The 22,019-nt window shown below is 35.1% G+C and overlaps 2 protein-coding genes across 5 annotated transcripts in view; both read right to left on the reverse strand.

Annotated features, from left to right (window-relative positions):
- Positions 1-9,296, reverse strand: part of uckl1b (uridine-cytidine kinase 1-like 1b) — a 35,179-nt gene extending 25,883 nt beyond the window's left edge. For 2 of the 4 annotated variants that reach the window (XM_058763075.1, XM_058763076.1), the window contains exon 1: positions 9,158-9,296. In XM_058763075.1, coding sequence (XP_058619058.1) covers positions 9,158-9,231 — 74 coding nt within the window. In that variant the 5' untranslated portion in view covers positions 9,232-9,296. Of the gene's footprint in view, positions 1-2,601; positions 2,963-9,157 lie in introns of those variants that run through there. The other 2 variants (XM_058763077.1, XM_058763079.1) reach the window with 2 other exon arrangements.
- Positions 9,297-15,075: 5,779 nt separating this feature from the next.
- The window catches only part of znf512b (zinc finger protein 512B), a 68,988-nt gene continuing 62,044 nt past the window's right edge, over positions 15,076-22,019 (reverse strand). The window contains exons 14-17 of the mRNA XM_058764236.1: positions 17,662-17,763; positions 17,389-17,451; positions 17,158-17,256; positions 15,076-15,802 (exon numbers count right to left, since the gene is read on the reverse strand). Coding sequence (XP_058620219.1) covers positions 15,434-15,802; positions 17,158-17,256; positions 17,389-17,451; positions 17,662-17,763 — 633 coding nt within the window. The 3' untranslated portion in view covers positions 15,076-15,433. The remainder of the gene's footprint in view (positions 15,803-17,157; positions 17,257-17,388; positions 17,452-17,661; positions 17,764-22,019) is intronic.

Consider the following 22,019-nt stretch of genomic DNA (forward strand, 5'->3'; position numbering starts at 1 on the left):
TCAAAAGTATCAGCTTTCAAATCTTGCAGGATGTTAGAATTGTTTCAAGTCATAACAAAATATTCTGCAAACGATTGTGTGAAAATTAGCCTTTATAAATTGAAACTGTACCTGTAAATCATACTTTGTGTGAAAATGAATAAAAGTTGGAGTTTTACTGCCTCTAGTGTTCATTTCAACTGGAAACTGCAGTGATTCATACATATTGGTACGTTTTTAAGTTTTGCAGAAATGTATGTAGAGGCACGCATTTCCAATGAGTCTATGTTGGTAAAACAACACCCTTTTTACCTTGTCAAAAAGAGCTCTGTTCACAGCGACCCGTTTCAGTGCATGTACCTTTAAATGCTAATGAGTTCTGCTCACCCCCTCCTCCATGGCGTTACGGGCCATTCTCTGAGACTGTTAACTTTAGCCGCATTCATCGTGAAGTCTATAACATACTTTGGTCAAAATTTCTCAATGGTAGTGTAAAAAACACCCTTTTTACCCGGTCAAAATCAGCTCTGTTCATAGCAAGCTGTTTCCTTGCATGTCACTTTAAATGCTAATGCTCTGCTCACCCCACCCCTCTCTACCGTGGGGTGACGAGCAGACTATAAACTTTAGCTGCGGAACTTGCTAACTAGCACATTATCAGGAAAGGCGATTTGCAAAGATTCATTAAAAAAAAAAAAAACTAATACTCAATTGTTCTGTATGTGAAGCTGAATCACGAATGATTTATGCAAACAGACGCATTTAGGTAGACGCATCCCTTCAAAAACCAACATAATCCACTGCATCTTCAGTGGCTCAGATGTCGGGAGTAAATGACGACTGCTATGATCATTATCACAACCAACAACAAAAAACACCTCAATCGCGGTGACGTTCTTGTCTACATCCGGCGTCGAAACAATGGTGGACTGATGAGAGCTCACTCAGGGCGGGCCTACATTAAAGCGACCGTATCAGTCAATAGTCGTGGGAGCAGCCTGTGCAAAACTACGTCACTCTGCCAAGATTCTCAGAACAGCCTGATCTGAGAAAGTGATTATTATTATTGGGGTTTAAAATTAGTTTTTTTTTTTTTAATCATTATAGGGTGGTTGTGTACACACACTGCCAACACACATGTGTGACCCTGGACGACAAAACCAGTCTTAAGTGTAAATTTTTCAAAATTGAGATTTATACATCATAATAATGTGTAATAATCATAATAACTGAATAAATAAGCTTTCCATTGATGTATGGTTTGTTAGGATCGGACAATATTTGGCTGAGATACAACTATTTGAAAATCTGGAATCTGAGGGTGCAAAAAAATCTAAATATTGAGAAACTCGCCTTTAAAGTTGTCCAAATGAAGTTCTTAGCAATGCATATTACTAATCAAAAATTAAGTTGAGATACATTTACGGTAAGAAATTTACAAAATTTCTTCATGGAACATGATCTTTCCTTAATATACTAATGATTTTTGGCATAAAAGAAAAATTGATCATTTTGACCCATACAATGTATTTTTGGCTATTGCTACAAATATACCCCAACGACTTAAGACTGGTTTTGTGGTCCAGGGTCACATATGTTCAAACACCATGAAAAAGTGAATTTTTCATCCGATGACCCCATTTAGAAACAAACTCAACTACTTCTTGGATGGTTTGAGGGTGAGTAAATGTTTAGAAAATTTTTATTTTTGGGTGAACTATTCCTTTAACTTCTTTTCTATCAACTGGTTAAAACTGACAACACTGCACATATGCTATGTAAAAATTGGATTAGAGTATTTCACTTTGGTCATTATTTACACGTTTACATTAAGACTTTTGTTTTTGCCATTTATTTGCTAACACCAAATATTCAAAGATCTCATTTTTGTTTATTCAGTGTTCACACTGAAACAATATCTAGACACTGGCTGAAAATTTTCTGATTCTTTACTATTGTTCTCTTATTGTTGTGCTCTTTTGCACTTTTATTTGGTTAAGGGATTTTTTTACTTTTTGTTGTGTATTGTCTTATTATATTTAAATGTTCAAGGTTCTTTCTGTTATTTGAAAAACAATAATACAATAATAAATAATAAAATCAAATAAAACTTAATTACCAAGAATTTCATATGTTCACATTTTTAACGGAACAGAGCAGTGTGAATATTCTTTAAAACATCTCCTTTCATGTTTCACAGAAGAACATCATTCATATGAATCTGGAACAATGCGAGGATAAATAATGTGACTTTTTTTTTTTTTTTTTGGGTGAACTGTTACTTTAAAAAATAAACACGTTAACCTCACCCACAGCACACTAGCAACTTTTGGTTCGCATCATGAGTTCACACTCAAGGATGATATGAGAATGTACCATTGCGCAGATCGCTTATTAATATTTTCCATCAAATATTTTATAATACCAGAAACCAAATCGAAACCCGAGTTGAGGTTTTCTGCAAATACATGAATCTGATGCAAATCAGCTCGCAAAAACACAGTAAGCAGAGAGTCCTGTCAGCAACAGCTGAATTTACCATACTGCAACTCAAGAGCATCCGACACACCTGAGGATGGACACAAAGATGCTCTGAAAATGACTTCAAGTTCCCAGGCTTACCTTCCATCTGCCCTAAGAGCCCAGCAGCCTGAGATCCTGGCTCCAGAGTACGCTGGGAGTGTGTTCATGATGGGCGCGCAGAGACAGACAGAAGAATGATCAACGCTGGGACGCACACATACACAGACGCTCAGAGCGCCTGCCCTCTGGCAAGCCGAGGAAAGCCACAGAACAGGAAGAAACGAAAGTAAAGCAGAGGGGAGGAAAACAAAACTGTGCTTTCCACGTCGGTTTGGTTTTGTTTTCTCCGTCACAAGCGTTTAGTGGGCTGTGACCATTCAAGACAAACCGTTCGCTCTTTCTCTCTCCCTAACGTGCTACTATAGACCCAGCCAACAAACGTAAGAGGATAACGTATCCCGCAGATTATGTTTGGCGGGTGGTATTAATAGCAGCAGGTTGGAAACACGCAGAGCACACGCCCCCCTCCGCTGGCCTCTTATGGGGCAGCTCATCTGTCTGCGACACTGACTAGAGGCGTGGAACATAAACAAATCAGGCTGATCTGTGAAGCAGAGAGCGTGGGACATGACAGCAGGTGTCGTGTCATGAAGTCTGTGCCTTCTCTTCATTACACCCTAGGGCTCTGCGGTCACCTTATCAACCAGCCTGTCCTGTGGGGTGTATCTCCACCTGCCCCCCCTCGTGGGACACCCCTCACAAACATCATGATGAAACTCAGTATCCCAGCCAATATATATATATATATATATAAAACTGTGTGTTCTGTGTGTATTAAGATCCTTAATAGTCGCAAACTAAACAAAAAAAAAATGTCCCAGAAATTAGATGCTTAACTATTATAGCAATGATTTAATAACTGATTATAACAACATATGATTGCCTGTATACAAAACGTAGGCTATTATTAGAATCCACCAAAAAAAAGATGAGAACAGTAATATAGTTGTTATACACACATAAACTGCCACAAAGTAGTATAACAATATTATATATTTTAATGATTTATATTAATACCTTTATTCAGCAAGAATGCATTATGCTGATCACAAATAACAGTAAGACATTTTTATACTGTTTTTTAATCTTTCTATTCAGAGAATCCTGAAAATAAAACGCATCACAGGTTTCTATAAAAAATGTTAAGCAGCACAACAGTTTTAAAATAAAATATAAAATTATAATATTTGTTTTATGTTACAAAACATACATACTTTTTATAAAAAAAATAAATTTATATTTATAAAGATCCATACATATATAGGGGTATACAGTGCTGCTTGAATGTTTGTGAACCCTTTAGAATTTTCTATATTTCTGTATAAATATGACCCAAAACATTTTCATACAAGTCCTGAAAGTAGACAAAGAGAACCAAATAGGGCTGGGCGATGTCTACAAAATTGGCATCGGATGATGTATGAAGTGAAACATTGCGATGGACGATGACATGGGGGGTTAGGGGGTGTGCCCGAAGCGTGAATCCATATTCAGAAAGACACAGGAAACACATAACAATTGCTAATGGTTGCCTGTTACATTACAGTACATAAAATTTCACTTACTACATAAACAGAGTAAGGAGAGATGACTGAGGATGATGGCGAATGGTTTGCAGATCCTCAGCACCACTGACAAACATCTAATCTTGTCAAATGTGTGGCAAGTACTGCCGCTCCATAGTATAAACGGAGTAACTCGCGCGATCGCAAATCTCGAAAGTGAAACTAAAAAGCGATCGTGCATTCAAAAGCAGTTTCAAAGCCAGGCATAATAGCAGCTCCCTGATGCCTGCAATTATATACAACAGAGTATAATTACCCAATGATATAACTGCGAGAGAAAATATGTATTTTCCTCCCACCTCGTATTTATTCCCTTTAGGGGTTCCGTAGTACACCATTTTCTTTCCAAACACTGCATTGGGATGCGGCGGATTACGGGGGGTATGAGATCACAATGTCAGCTCAACATTGCGATGTCTATCAGCCATCGCCAATGGACGATGGCATCGTCTATCGGCTCAACCCTAGAACCGAATCAAACAAGTGAGAGAAAAATATTTTCTTTGTCATTTATTTATTGAGAAAAATTATCCAGTGTTACATATCTGTACATTGCAAAAGTATGTGACTCTTTGCTTTCAGTATCTGGTGTGACTCCCTTTTGCTGCAGTAACTGAAGGTAAAGTTTCTTGTAAATGCCGATCAGTGCTGCACAATAACATGTAGGTTTTAGCCCATTCTTTAGTGCAGAAGCACTTAAACTCTGTGATGTTGGTGGGTTTCCTCCTATGAGCTGCTTGCTTAGGTCCTTCCACAACATTTTAATTGGATTAAGGTCTGGACTTTGACTCAGCCGTTCCAAAACATTAACTTGGTTCTTCTTTAACCATTCTTTGGTAGAATGACTCGTGTGCTTGGGGTTGTTGTCTTGCTGCATGACCCACGTTCTCTTGAGACTCTGTTCTTAAACAGATGTCCTGACGGTTTCCTTCAGAATTTGGGCTGCTATAATTCAGAATTCATTGTTCCATCAATGATGGCTGGCTGTCCTGGCCAAGATGCAGCAAAACAGGCCCAAGCCACGATACCACCACCACCATGTTTCACAGATGGGATAAGATTCTTCAGCTGGGATGCAGTGTGTTCTTTTCTCCGAACATAATAGCTTCTCATTTAAACCAATAACTTCTATTTTGGTTTCATCCATCCACCTTTCTCCAATAGTCCTCTGGCTTGTCCACATGATCTTTAGCAAGCAATTTTCTTTTTGGAGAACAGTGGCTTTCTTCTTGTAACTCTGCCATGCACACCATGGTTGCTCAGCGTTCTCCTGACGGTGGGCTCATGAACATTAACATTAGCCAATGTGAGAAGCCTTTAGTTGCTTAGAAGTTACCCTGGGAACATTTGCAACCTTGCAGACTATTACACGTTCTGCTTTGGAGTGATCTTTGTTGGTCGACCACTTCTCGGGAAGGTAACAGTGGTCTTGAATTTCCTCCATTTGTACACAATCTTCTGTCTGACTGTGGATTTGTGGAGTCCGAACTCTTTAGAGATGGTATTGTAACCTTTTCTAGCCTGATGAGCAACATCAACTCTTTTTCTGAGGTCCTCAGTAATCTCCTTTGTTCGTGACATGATTCACTTCCACAAAAATGATCAGACTTTGATAGATTCCTGTTTTTTGAATAAAACAGGGCAGGCACTGACACCTGATAGTCATTGCACTGACTGACAACACCTCTGCACAGATGGACTCTAATTTCACCTTTAAATTAACTGCTAATCCAAGAGATTCACATACTTTTGCAACACACAGATATGTAAAACTGGATCATTTTTCTCAATAAATAAACAACAAAAGAAAATATTTTTCTCTCACTTGTTTGATTCGGTTCTCTTCGTCTACTCTCAGGACTTATATGAAAATATGATGTTGTTTTGGGTCATATTTATGCAGAAATATAGAAAATTCTAAATGGTTCACAAACTTTCAAGCAGCGCTGTATAAGCATACATGCAAAATATTATTTAAAAGTTTGGGGTCAGTAAATCTCACCAAAGCTGCATTTATTTGATCAAAAACACAGTATATGCAATAATATTTTTAACAATTTTAAAGAACTGTTTTCTATGTAATATACTTTAAAATGTAATTTATTCCTGTGATGCAAAGCTGAATTTTCAGCATCATTACTCCAGTCTTCAGTGTCACATGATCCTTCAGAAATCATTCAATTATGCAGATTTGTTACTCAAAAAACATTTCTCATTATTATAGATGTTAAAAAGGATCATTGCTATCTATATTTTTGTTGAAGCTACAATACCTTTTTTTTCCCCCCAGAATTTTTGCATGAAAGGAAAGTTGAAAAGAACAGCATTTATTTGAAACCGAAATCTCTCATCATAAATGCCCTTATTATGACCTTTGATCAATTTAATAAAATAATTATAAATGTAAAATTAGAAATATAAATATAAAAGCATTAATTTCTTTAAAATCATCTTACTGACCCCAAACTTTTGAGTAACCTATACTAGGGCTGCACGATTATGACAAAAATCATAATTGTCGATTATTCCCTTGAGATTGTAATTGCGATTATTAATAACGATTATTTTGAACAGATTTATGCCATTTTTGGCCAAGTATGGCATTGTATGCCAAGGTGCATGCCATATTTTCATATAATATATATATATATATATATTAAAAAAAAAAAAAAAAAGGCTGAAAACACTCTTCCGGAACTTTTATTGCTTTTCTATAGCATTGAGCCTCAAATGTCAACTATACATTGGTTTGGTTTCTTCTTTAAACAAACAAAAACAAAAAAAAAAGGTAAAATTATGCATGGTATAATAATGTTATACTAAAACTAAAATAAAAAATGGTTTACTAAAGCTATACATTTCATTTACAATTAAACAGACGAAATTTCAAATTATAGTAACATTTTACAGTACAATTTATATTATCAGGGCTCCAGACTAACATTCGAGAGCAGTGGCACAAGCACCTGATTTGGTAGCACTGAACATGTAATATTACAAGTTTTGTCTCTTAGAAATGCACATTAGAACAGGAGCTTGAGTTGGGATGCAGATGTACATTTAACAGTACCATTGTGAAAACTGTAACAGCCTCATCTTTTATACATAACCAAAAGTACAGCACCTCATTACCATGGTAAAAATGTAGCCTAACTATATGGTTTCTATGGGGTTTGCATTGAAAAACAGTAGCCTAAAGACATTGTCAATTACAAATCCACATCAACTGATAGAATAATTAACAAAATTATGCAATTATATTCCATTACTCCTTTAACATATTTAGTATATTAATAATATAATACTCAATATGAATATCCTACTTTTATGCCACCATACCATTGTTACCGTTAGTGTTACTACAGTAAAACTGTGGTAAATGTGGGTGATTTGTGGATTGAAACGTCTTCTAACTGGATCGTTGTTGCACTGTTTGCTGCATCAGTTTTTTTTATTTATTTTATTTTATTACAGATTTTAAAACAAAGAAGAAGCTTTCTGCATCAGTGTTGATGAGAATAACAGCTCTTTGAACTAGTTTAAATTAAAGAGACGTGATTTGTACTGGAGAACTCTGCGCTGCGCTGAGTGCTTCTTACTGGATTTCACAGCGTTGTTTAGCGCGCGATCGCGACTGGTTACTGTAATAAACGCATGCACTCTAAGCTCGCGCTGCGCTGTTTTCTTTTGAGGCGAGCAGATAAAATGTCAGTGTGGCGCACAGTTCAGACGAGTACCGCTATTTTGTTCCGCTTTTGACACGTTTGCCGTTTAACATATCATGCGCAACAGAGTGACAACGACTATCAGTTAGACAAAATGTCTTTTATCCAGTGTTTGAGTTTGTTAAACCCCGCGCTGCAAACACCTCTTAAGCACACAGATTTTTTAAAGCATTTTTAATTGTTTATTTATTTTTTGTAATCGCGGCTTTGAACGATTATGTAATCGTGGCATCCATAATCGTAATCGCGATTAGAAATTCGATTAATTGCGCAGCCCTAACCTATACATTATTCAAAAACCAGAAGAGCTTATCCATAATAATGCATGTAATGGTGCATCTACTGTCTGTAGGCTATATGTGCTAGATTTCGCTCCAAAAGGTCAAGACGTCCTCTTTCCACTTCAATCCTACACATGTCAGTTTACACACATGGAGAACATTCCCAACAGCTGGCTGTGTGTAAATATACAGTAACACGAGCTCTGCTGGTAAAGGGTTGAATGAGCGCGCCCTCTGGCGGCGGAGCGGAGCTGTGACTCAAAGCAAACATGAGGAGAGTCAGAGATCAGCTTCAGAAATATATAAACTATAACACAGTTACAGTGTATTGCATAAACTATTACAAATCATTCAGTCGTTTAATAATTTATTCTATGTATTGGTTAAAAATACTACCAATACATGAGAAACCAACCAGGTGCAATGAAACCAACTCGACTACACAGGTGTCGTTCACATGTTGTGCACCAAGTAGTTTAATAACATATAAGTTAATAATTAGGTTTGGCTGAGAAATGGTCTACAGATAGCCTATAACGGTGCTGATGAGATTACATAGCTATGCAAATATGAGTCACTCATAAGCACTACTGATCATCACACCATGTGCTTCACTGTCATACACCCACAGTGTGCCGAAACACACATTTACCCGCAGTAGGTTTTAAAGAGAAGACATTTAAAACATTTACAGGTAAGTACCATATTTTGTGGAGAGACGCACGGGACATATTGATAGACTAAAACAAGGAAACAGGGTCATAATTTCATAAACATATGCGTATTGTCGAAACGAGTATCCACACTTCTTGTTATTCTAGGAGGCGTTTATTAATATTATCAGACGTGTATGATTAACTTGTGTGTTGTAAAGTCATAGAAACACGCGAGATGCAGCAGTGACTCCAGCACGAGCGCGACAGGTCAACCATAGCGATTAAATGTTAGCAATGTATACACACATATTAAGAAAACATGAGTCTTAATAGCTTTGAGGTTAGGCGGTAAAGAGCATAAAACGTACCTTGTGCAGCGCATAGACGATTTATCTCCGCACTCCATCGCTGAGACCCTTCCGTCTCCACACACGGCAGACATTGTTAGTTTCCTATTTGACAATCAGCTGTTGCGACTTTAGGCTCAACTAATGCAGCTGGGATATGTAGTTCCATATTTCATAGGGTCGCGCGTGTATTCAGCCAAATAGAACTACAAATCCCAGAATGTAAACTGTAAAGTATATTTGTAAGTACAGTTTTAGGAATACCTCATGGTAGCGTTTGCTGTAATGAATTTAACTAATTGGTAAAACAATAAAACATTTCTTTAAGTAAAATATTATAGTATTACATATTTATACATTAATACTATACATTTCTATGTGTATACATTTTTTTTTTCCGCCAAGGATGCATTGAATTGATGAAAATGACAGTAAAGGCATTTATTAATTAGGTAAAATATATACACAAACTGAAGATCCTTAATAGTTGCCATCTAAACTCAAATGTCATAATGTGTTTTAATATTATATAGTAATTTAATTGATTATAATGACATACAATAATAAAAAGCATGTGAACAAATCTATTACTAAAATCCACAAAAAGAGACAACAACATTATACACACATGAACTGTCACAAACCCTAAAAAACTATATATACACAGTATATACATGTACACTACTGTTAAAAAGTTTGGGGTCAGCAAGATTTGTTGATTGATTGATTGATTGATTGAAGGAAATAAATAAATACTTTTATTTAGCAAGGATGCATTAAATTGATCAAAAGTGACAGTAAAAATATAATGTTACAAAATATTTATTTCAAATAAATAATAAAGTATTATGATTTTCACGAAAATTACTGTTTTGAAATAAAATATTATAATACTTCTTTGATTTAGTTAACTGTATTTTGAAATATATATATATATATATATATATAGATAATTGATTTTGGGGTGACATTTGACATTGAATTTATCCAAACACAAGAAAACAAACAAATCAGTCAGTCAAATCTTTGTCAACATTTTATTAATTATTTGAGGGGTATTAATGCACAGTTAATACACCAGGGGAAAAAAGAGAGAGAATAATAGTTTAGATTCAGAACTCTTGCCAACCTAGGTAAAAACTTTAAAGGAATAAAAGATCATTTTGTCCATTACTCTCATTATTTGATACGTATTAATAGATTTAACAGTTTCTAGAGCATCTGAATAAAATCTACGTTTTTGGATCATCCTTCTGTACCTCAAACCAGAGCCGTCAGGGTGCGACAGGACGGCCCTGCTCAGACTCATTTCTAATGACTTTTACTTGTAAACTTCTTTGAGGACGTCCTCCGTCAGACCTCTGATGGGTCAAACTCTAACTTCGTAAGTCCTCATTTCACACAAAAGTTGAAGTAATGAAAAGAATGACTTTTAAAAACTGGTAGGGGGCTCCACTTTCTACAGACCCCCTTAGTACAAAATTCCACAGCACACAATCAAATTCACCAAAATCTCTACCGACACTCCATATTCAAGCCTATTTCATGGGATTACAAGTGCACTAAATACAGAAATACACACCTACACACATTCATGCTCGCACACACACATACCCGCTCACACGTACACACTGCGTATAGCGTTTTGGACAAAAGGACATTTTCAACATGTACTTTGACCTGTATAGAAAAGCGCAAGATCATATTCAAATAGTTTAAAGCAACTATGTCACAAAGAATGAAGCAAAGAAGCAAAAGAAAGCGAATACAGTTTCGCACCAAGCTTTGGAAATCATATGTAACGTTGCAGTAGTGCTTTCGACTGCAAGCTATTGCTGTAATTTCAAAATAAATCTGTTGCAGTGTCGTACAACGTCTGCATATGTGTACGCCACATAATCTAGGAAGACGGGTAATTGAAGCCACGCACAATATTCCTAGAGGAAACTACACACCACCTTTCGTGTCATGAGATGGCGAATCGACAACTAAACTTCCATTGAGAAAGATACATTCTACTGGGCCAAACTCAAAGCACATTGCTTGTCTAAGGTTTCATTACAGCTCAGTGACAGTATAAAACACAACATAGTCAGAAATGTCATGGAGCTACACTGAGCTCCTATCTCAGATTTAACCTGGCAACATGTACGATACTTGCATTGCCTTGTCTTCTACTCGTGTTCACTCAATAGTATGTGCATCTTTGAACGGTGAATCTCATAAACCTATGAAGAACACGTTAATGTTGCATTTGACTGCAAAATCAAACGACAGTGTAAAAAATGTAATGTAGTAAATTTAGATTTTTATTTAGTGACTTATTTTTTAAGAATTATTTATTAATTTACTATACTACACATTTTTTGGGAGGGTGTGGGGGATGAAACATGATGTAAGAAATGTGTAGAACATACCAAGGTTGCATTATAAAAAAATAATAAAATAAAAATATTTTGCTTAAAGAAAATTATGCTTATGCATCTAGACATTTCGTGTAATCATAGTAAATTAACAAATAATTATTAAAAATAAATAATTAATAATTGACCATTTAAAAACAAATACTTTTATTATTTAAAAGACAACTAGTAATTTAAAAACTGTTAATTATTATTATTATTTTTTTTAATAGTTTTATATATATATATATATATATATATATAGGATGAAATATGATCCAAGAACATGTCAAGATTGTATTTTACTTTTAGACAATTGATGTATTTGCATTGACATTTTTTACTTTTTTATTTATTTTACTTTTGCTTTTTATGCAATTTTTGGATGAAATAAGATACGTTCTTAACAGTTTTGTGAGATTCACCATTTTAAAAGCCAACCATTTACAGTGCAGTAGGGGGATTTCAGTGTGACGGAGGCCACAGAAGATTTTTATGTGCCATTGATGCAGGACAGTTAAAATGAGAACTGCTACAGTATTTAATGTTGGAAACGTGGGACTCGATGGCAAGGTAGACTAACTGCTTCACAATTTCATGCGCAACATTCCTTAAGGTAGATTGGCTACTAGCACCTTTTGCCTAAAACCACGACATACCAACCCTAGATTTCTTAAGCAACTATGAGATTAAGATCACATTTACAAGTATTAGTATAAAATAAACGTATGCAACTTTGAGCTTATTATTTTTTTCTCATTAGATAAATATATTTTTAATAATTTATCCTTTTTTTTTTTTTTTACCATTTGTGACCTGTATGCTAATAATTTTATGGCAATTTCTTTTTCAAGATTTCAAGTACCTCAGTTAGAATTATTAGGGTTTTGGAATACATAATTAATTTATGTTGCAAATGATATATTCTTTCAATCTATAATCTTTTATACAAACTGAGGAAGAATAAAAAGACACACTGCTTCCATAAGTCACCTTCAAGGGGACCGTTATGGCTTCAAACATCATTTCCATTTCATATTTGACACAGATTTGCTTTCTAAATTGGGGAATGGAGGACGGGCTTCCCTCGCACGTATCACACGGATCACATGGCAGGCGTTGGGGGTGGCCCGTCTGTGATCAGTTTCTCTCGTGTGGTGGATTTATGTAAAGGAACCTGATCCGAGATCTCACAACACAGAGCCGATCATTTGAGGTTGGAGAATGGAAGCCTAACAGTGCCTGCAAAGTGCAAGATAAGGAGGGAGGGGGAGGAGGGGTTAAAGTGCAATACCAGCGTTTTTCTCAAACAGGCCTCAATCAGAAGCTTGGGAATCAGTATGTGCAGGACCATTCGGACGTCACGTTTGTTTTGGACAGACGCTCTCTGATTCGGAAACGTTCGGATAAAGCCTGCAGTGACCATTCTGATTGTGCTCTTCAATGCTTCACACCACATGCTTGTGCACCCAAAACACTCTCACTATTGCATACAGTCACTGAGGTCTTTAAGTGCATTCCACACACATTGCTTGTACTCCTATCAAAAGTGAATTGAACGGGTGAATCTCACAAAAACATGACCACATTTCACCCTAAAAAACATTTTGGATAAAAGTCTAATTTTAGCATTAAGATTGCATTGTGACATTATTCTTGTAAAACCTTTTTACAATTTTTTGTAAAACTGAATAATAAATTAAAGTATTAATTTACAAATACTACCATAATGTATAAATTCTAAACATTTTAAATAATATTTAAAAAAACAAAAACAAAACGGGAATTAAAATGTAACTTTTTTCCGCATTGGTAATAAGAATTGTATGGAAGCCTGTTTCCACCATAGAATTAATAATAATAATAATAAAACAAGACATAAACATGCAGATCTGGGAAAAAAATTCAGAATTGTAAAATATAAACTCAGAATCCTGACTTTTTTCTCACAATTGCAAGTTTATAATCTCCCAATTCGGACTTTTTCATAATAGTTTTCTTTCTTTATTAAAAAAGGTAATTACGAATTCACAATTCTGACTCTCTTGCACTTGCATGTTTATATCTCATAATTCATTTTTTTTGTCATAACTGTGAAAAAAAGTCAGAATTGTAACATAATACGCAATTACCTTTATTTATTTATTTTCATGACGGAAACTGGCTTTCATAGAATAGGCAGATAATATGTGCTTAACTGTCATAAAAATGTTGCAATACACATACAAATTAATAATCCTAAAAAAAATCCTCACTTTCTTTTAGTAAAACAGAATTTTATTTTTCTTTGCCTTGATTTTGAGTAATTCTTGTGAGGTTTTGTGAGATTCACCCAAATTTCTTGTTTTAATTTTTCAGTTTGAGTCGTTTTCAATTTTTCAGTTCACCCAGGATGCATTTTTGCATTCCACTGCAGCTTTTCCATTGGTTTTCTATGTAAACATTCGCTAGATGGACGTGTGTGTCATGCATCTCACACATGGCACGGCAATCTAAGAATGCAGCGCTCAAGTTAAAAGTTCAACTTTTAAAAATCACATCTCTAAAACTTGTGTTTTTCATTCCATCACCTTTGTGAACGACCTCTTAAGTTTAAGCACGGACTGATGACATCACAGATGTCAAAGGGCTTTACTATGCTTTGGAGGATTCAATTTTTCCTCCCAAAACATTTGTAGTCGTTTATTATCATTGATTTGAATTTCTCTAATCGTCTGCACTGTATACTCCTTCTACATTAAGCACCACAAGCTCTTGTTTCCATAAAAAACAATCAGACAAAATGAAAGCACACAGCACTACCAAATTTCAAAGCAGTTAAAGGTTTTAACAAAGACCTCCGGGTCAACTGCAGCAAACTACAAACTACTGCAAACAGCCCAAAGGGATGCGGGATAAGGAGTTACGCAAGGCTACGCGCTTAGACCTCTCACGATTCCGAGCAAGAGACAGGACAAGAAACCACGAAAGCAACACTATTGTACAGTAGCACACTGTTACAACAGCCGTCAATCTAAATCCAACCCTCCATTCAGCTGCCACTGACAAAACAATCCCAAACACCTCCGAGGCAAAGTAACCTAAACAATGACCAACTTTTTTGACGCACCTTGTTTGAAACCGATGGACGAAAATGAATTGCTTTGAATATATTCATATATAGATATAGATATTATATATATACACAGCAGAGTATAACCGTGATAAAATGTTAGCAGTAAATTAGCTCATCATGCTAACTGAATGAGTTCGATATTCTTTAAAAAAGCTTTCAAACACATTATGAAACCACCGGACATGTTGACGTAACTACCCAGAAATTATGTAGAAATGTAACTTCTGCTCTAAAAACTTCCATAAAGGCCTATGTATATATATATATATATATATATATATATATATATATATACACACACACACACACACATATATATATATATATATATATATATATATATATATATATATATATATATATATACACACATATACATATATATACATATACACATATATATATATATATATATATATATATATATATATATATATATCAACTGGGAGCTTAAATGTTATTGACCCCTTTAGAGTGAACAACTTATTAAAATGAACTATAAAAATGGAATGAAAAACCAACAGGAGTAATATATATCAGTATACACAAGCACACACATAATGTATATACTCAGCTTAAAAAACACAAAGATCAGTGTGAAATCAATACAAGAGCAAATCATTGTTGTTTTCTGCTGTTTTTCATCCCCTCGTTCTGCCGTTCATCTTTCCGGGCTCATTCTTCTGTGCCATCCTTCAATTCTGTGACCGAATTAACTAAAGTTTTATCCAGAGTAGTTCGGAAAGCATCCCTTCTGGTGCTGACGGATTGAAAGCCGTGTTACTCAGCGGTCTGCGCTTTCTTAGTTTTGCCTCGTTTCTTTATAGGGGGCTGTGTGTCTCTGGCTTGGGCTGGATTCCCACTGTCCACTGGGGCAGAGGGTGTGGATGGGGTGTTGATGATAGGGTTGGGCACGGGGGTTTGGGTTTCTGGGGCTAGGCTTACGGTCTGGGGTGGAAGCGGAGCTGGAGCTGGGCAGTAGCTCTGAGTCTCTGCTGGAAAGGGGGCTGTCACCAGGTGGTGCTCTTTGGGCTTTCGTCCCCTCCTCTTCCCAGGCACTACGTTTTTCATGTCCTTCTGTAAGCCATTGCTTTCTGGCTCTTTTTTCTTGTTGTTGGTTACTTCGTTGGTAGACGTCCGAAACCAGTTCTGTGCACATAAGGCCACATCAAGTTCAAAAAGGAACCGATAATCAAGGACTATTAGTGAATTTGCATGAATTTTTAGAAGTATAACATTTTAGAAGGAAAATATTCATCCCTAGAGACCCCTCGACAAAAAACAAAAAACAAAAAAAAAACAATTAGCAACATTATCGTGTACTAAAAACTGAAACTAAGGTACGAAAAATATTTGTAATATAAAACAAGTACTTTCTGTAATACTCAAACGATAAAGTGCTTCACACACAAATCAATTATAGATGTGTTGGATGAAAATATAATATAAACCTAAATATAAATATGAAATAATATGAGAAAATATATAAATCCCACACACTACTCAAGTTCACATCATCACTCATCATCACAAATATTTTAATGAGCAACGTCTTGCTTGTAAAGAAAGGTCGATTAACTGAAATTTTGCTCATTAAAATATTTTTTTGTGATGATGCAAACTTGTGTAGTGTGCAGGATTTATATTAGCTGTAATAAAATAATCTTCATATGACGGCAAAATGTTGTGACCTTTGTTAAAATATTAACTCTAACCTGCAGATGCATATATAGCGGATTTATTAGCAAGTTATCTTAAGGATTTAACCGATTTTCTGCAAAACCCAATCCTTCCAGTCAATTTTTACAATCTATTCAAAAATAAAAAAGTTCATAAATTAAAAGTTAATTTAATTCAAATGTCTTGGTTATTTTAGATAATTCTGAAAATAAATTCTGAAAACATTCTGATAATCAGATATCACCTATAATAATTGAACTTAAAACCAAAACTAAAATATATAACAATCAAAAGAATTAGGTCTATAAAATAAAAATTAAAATTAAAAGCTAAAAATAAAAGCTAAAATTGAATGTAAACAATAAACTTATAAAACTAAGGAACTAATGAACATAGTATTAAAATACAAATATATTTCAACGTTTCAATGGATTCTAAAGAAACTCAAATTTACTGTACATGACAGTGTACTTTTTTTGTTGCAAACTCTTGTTCATTCATATCAAACTTGGCGTGAACAGGCCTTAAAGGGATAGTTCACCCAAAATTAAAATTCTGTTATCAGCCATAGACTTCCATATTATTTTTTGGCTACCGTCAATTGTTAGGTTACTAACATTCTTCAAAATATCTTCTTTTGTGTTAAACAGAAGAAAGAATTTCATACAGGTTTGAAACAAGTGGAAGGGGATTATTTACATTTTTGGGTGAACTGTCCCTTTAGCAGTCAACATTTCTTAATACTAGAAGACTATGAAGGGCAAGTGCTCAGCTTCATTTGCTAAGCATACAGTACACAGGTTTAGTTTTTAGTTTTGCTTTACCTGTGAGTGTGTCTTGCTGATATGGTACTTCACGCCGCTCTCAGAGTTAAACTCCTTCTGACAGAGCAAACAAGTGTACTTCCCTACGTCGCCCCCTCCCTGTGCAGAGAACAATAACAGCAGTGAAGCTGATACAGTATCAGCAATATCTGAGATCAAACATGTACAGCTGTTTAAATGATCTATAATTACTTAATAACTACAGCAAAGCACGCAGAGGTTTTTTTATACCTTGTTACAGCTTGCCAAGTGCGCTTTAAGTCCAGATACACTTGAGTAGATAGCCTCGCAGTTCTGTTATGAAATCAAGAGAGACTTGAGGCTTAACTGAACAACAAAAATGTCAACGTTTTTAACACAATTTTCAAGAGCTCTTCAGATTCTCCAACAAAATGACATCTACTGATATCATTCAGATGTTCATACTGAGGCTGGAATCTGTTACTGAAGCACTAGCAGCTGTTAAAGTCAATGTTCTGTCAGAAGTACAAGACAAATACTTACACAATTGGGGCAGCAGATAAATCCTTTTTCCTTCACCTCGTTCTTCCAGCTATTCACAGTTTCAGGGCTAAAGTTGGGGAGACCTGGTCGTGTATAGTTGAGCTATAAAAGAAAGTGTGTACATAGAAATGAAAAAAATAAGTAGTTAAATGTGTATATGAGGAGTAACTACCAAAAACTAAAAACCATTTTTTAGTAGCATAATATTGGCTAAGGCAACTTGTTTGGCAATAAGTAGCAGAACAGAGAGATCAAACATTTCAATGAAGTAGTACCTCTGATTCAATGATAAAGTAAATTTAAAATAAATATTTAAAATGATATGCTATTTATATATGCTACGTAAAATTATATGTTATATGCTACTGTTTATCACTATACTTTTTCTAGGATTGTCAAATGATTAAAATGAACTGCACATCAACTTTCAAATTCATAACTGTGTTAAATGAGAAAAGCAATGAATATTTATATATTTATTTGTTTATTTTGATCCCAATTAGCCACCACCAAGGTAGTGGCTATTCTTCCTGGGGTTCAACAAGTAAGAAACAAAGTTACATTAATCCATAACATAAAAAACAAAACAATAAAACATACAGTAACACTTTACAATAAGGGTACATGAATAATCATGTACTAATGCCTAAATTAATACTTAATTCATCACATACTAATGATTATTAAAGGAGTTAACTAATTATGAACTAACGAAGAGCTGGAGTCATACGGATTCTTGCGTGAATAACGGCAGCCTTAACTACATGTTAGTAGATGTTTGATAGTTAATGCATTAATTAACATTTATGGGTAAACTAAATCAAACAGCCTCTTTAAGAAGGAATAAGAAATACTCTGACTTTGAAATTCATTTAATACTATCATAATTTGAGCATTTGACATCTTCAGCTTTGCCATAAACATTATTGGGTGGCAAAGGATTAGTTGATCCTCTTCATCAAGTGTAGAAAATACTAAATACACTAATGACTGCTCTTGTCTGTTTTATGTTTTTCTCTTTCCCTTTAAACTCACTCTATTGTGACTTATACACGGATTAATAAAAAATAAAAACCCAAAACCCACAAAGAACATTTGTAGAACAATTCCTAAAGAAATGCTCAAACTGGAAAGAGTTCACTGTCCATCCAGACACAGCCGTGAAGATCCTGTACCTCCGCTCTCTGACTTCTTGAAAATCCATACAGTATCTCTTAACCGGGCTGAATACTCACTGTGTTAGTACATGTGTGTTTGATAGAAAGTATAACATAAATCATGAGCTGAGTTCAGTAAGTAGTTAATAGTGAATTCCTTATGATTGGGCCCTCAAGTAAAGTCATGTCAAAATCAACTTTAACAAGCCATTAGTTGATGTTAGTTTGTGGGTAGTTAATTATGAGTTAGTTACGTTGGGCCCCCTCAAGTAAAGTCGTGTCAAAACCAACTTTAACAAGCCATTAGTTGATGTTAGTTTGTCGGTAGTTAATTATGAGTTAGTTACGTTGGGCCCCCTCAAGTAAAGTCATGTCAAAATCAACTTTTAACAAGCCATTAGTTGATGTTAGTTTGTGGGTAGTTAATTATGAGTTAGTTACGTTGGGCCCCCTCAAGTAAAGTCATGTCAAAATCAACTTTTAACAAGCCATTAGTTGATGTTAGTTTGTGGGTAGTTAATTATGAGTTAGTTACGTTGGGCCCCCTCAAGTAAAGTCGTGTCAAAATCAACTTTAACAAGCCATTAGTTGATGTTAGTTTGTGGGTAGTTAATTATGAGTTAGTTACGTTGGGCCCCCTCAAGTAAAGTCGTGTCAAAACCAACTTTAACAAGCCATTAGTTGATGTTAGTTTGTGGGTAGTTAATAATGAGTTTGTTACGTTGGGCCCCCTCAAGTAAAGTCATGTCAAAATCAACTTTAACAAGCCATTAGTTGATGTTAGTTTGTGGGTAGTTAATTATGAGTTAGTTACGTTGGGCCCCCTCAAGTAAAGTCGTGTCAAAATCAACTTTAACAAGCCATTAGTTGATGTTAGTTTGTGGGTAGTTAATTATGAGTTAGTTACGTTGGGACCCCTCAAGTAAAGTCGTGTCAAAATCAACTTTAACAAGCCATTAGTTGATGTTAGTTTGTGGGTAGTTAATAATGAGTTGACACAATGACACGTTAACAAATCATCAAATTACATACCATTAAACATGCTGTAAGATTGTCCTCCTTATTCCTTTACACCACCAATACAACAAACAATGATTTTTAGTTATTTTATAATTCACATAATTTCGCATATATGGACTCAAAAGAAAGTCCAAACATAATGTTACCTCCAAAGACACACAGAAGGTCAAATATTTCGCGTCCAGAAGCTCAAAACAATGCTGTTAATTACTGTACATAACTTTCCAGAAAAAAGGGATATGCAACCATGACTTTAATTCGGTTTCATTTATTAGATCAAAATATCGACATTACTGTAAAAACAAACCTTCCGTGCCGCGCGAGCGCCTAGAGTGCGCCACTAATGAGTGTCCCACCAGAAACAAACTTTACATGTCAAATGCTCAAATTATGATAGAATTAAATTATTTAAATGAATTTCAAAGTCAGAGTATTTCTTATTCCTTCTTAAAGAGGCTGTTTGATTTAGTTTACCCATAAATGTTAATTAATGCATTAACTATCAAACATGTACTAACATGTAGTAAAGGCTGCTGTTATTCATGCATGAATCCGTATGACTCCAGTCATAGTTAAGGATAGCTCTCGTTAGTTCATAATTAGTTAACTCCTTTAATAATCATTAGTGTGTGATGAATTAAGTATTAATTAAGGCATTAGTACATGACTATTCATGTACCCTTATTGTAAAGTGTTACCAAACATAACAACCCAAAATTCATTCAGAACATCAAGATCAACAATTTACTGAATACTGTGCCATTAAATATTTCTTTAACGCTTTTTTAAACCTCATTTTACTTATTAAAAAACATGTAATGTCTGATGGCAATTCATTCCATATTTTCCTTCCTCTATACATTACAGTCCATTGCTTTGCATTAGTTTTTGAAACAGGAAGCAAAAAATATCCTTTTGCTGCATGCCTGGTTTTAAAATTATGACTAGCACTACTATACAAAAGTTGACAGTGCAGTACACTTGGAACTCTCGACACTGAAATATTTCTTATAAAACAAAGCAGAGAAACAATTGCCCTATCCTTCACCAGTAGCCAACCTAGAATTTTGTGCATTCTCATAATATTAACCCTTCTATTACAGTTCAGAGTAAGTCGTGCAGCTCTATTCTGGACTAACTGTAATTTTCTTGATTTTCTTTAAGTCTTTACTTGATGCACTCGACCACACCACTGAACAGTAGTCTAAATAAGTAAGAACCATTGTTTGCACAATTTGAGAGATGCAATACTGTTGTAAAAATTTTGCACATCTCTTAATAACTGATAGACCTCTTCCCATAACTACTACCATATTTTCTATCTTTTTTGACCACTTCAGCCTACTGTCTAGCATAACTCCAAGAAGTCTGATTTCCTCTACCTGTTCAATAGGCACACTCTGTACAGACAAATTTAACTGTGGTTTAAGTTTAAGTTTAGAATTTGATGCAAACACAATACTTTTGTTTTTTGTCAAATTTAGAGCCATCTTATTATTTCGTACCCACTTTATCACTAATTGTAACTCCTCATGTAAATCAGCAGATAATTTTTCAATTGATGTTGCTGGTAGATATAATGTTGTATCATCTGTGTACATAACTGTCCTTGCACGCTTTAAAACCAAAGGAAGATCATTGGTAAAAATAGAAAATAACAATGGTCTTAGACAACTTCCTTGAGGCACACCCAGAGGCGTAGCAATAGGGCAGGCAAGGCAGGCAATTGCCTGGGGCCCCGCATTTTGAGGGAGCCCCCGACAGCTGACCATTTGAACAATCGGAAATGTCATTATTAATAATATACATGTGTCATGGAGCAATATATCTGCATCCCCCCTAGGGGGCTCCCTCTCGCGTTACGCTGGATGTGCTTGCTTTTTCCTCGTGATGTGTCGGCCGCCGTTTTCAAACTGGCACAGCACTTACTCATGCATTTACTAGGCTATTTTAAAAATGAAAAGGACTTATCCATCTGGCAGCCAAAAGCGGAAAAAAGCAAGAAGAGGAGGAAAAGAGGAAACATGACAGCGGTAAGTTAAGTAATGGAGATAAGATTGACTTAATGATAATTATATGACAAACACGTGTTTTTGTTGTTAATTCCATCTTATTTTCTTATTCTTATTAATTATTTGCTAGATGAATTACTAGTCCAATTACTAATAGGGTTACTGGGAA

The sequence above is a fragment of the Onychostoma macrolepis genome, chromosome 23 (genome assembly GCF_012432095.1).
Source record: "Onychostoma macrolepis isolate SWU-2019 chromosome 23, ASM1243209v1, whole genome shotgun sequence".
Classification (NCBI taxonomy): domain Eukaryota; kingdom Metazoa; phylum Chordata; class Actinopteri; order Cypriniformes; family Cyprinidae; genus Onychostoma; species Onychostoma macrolepis.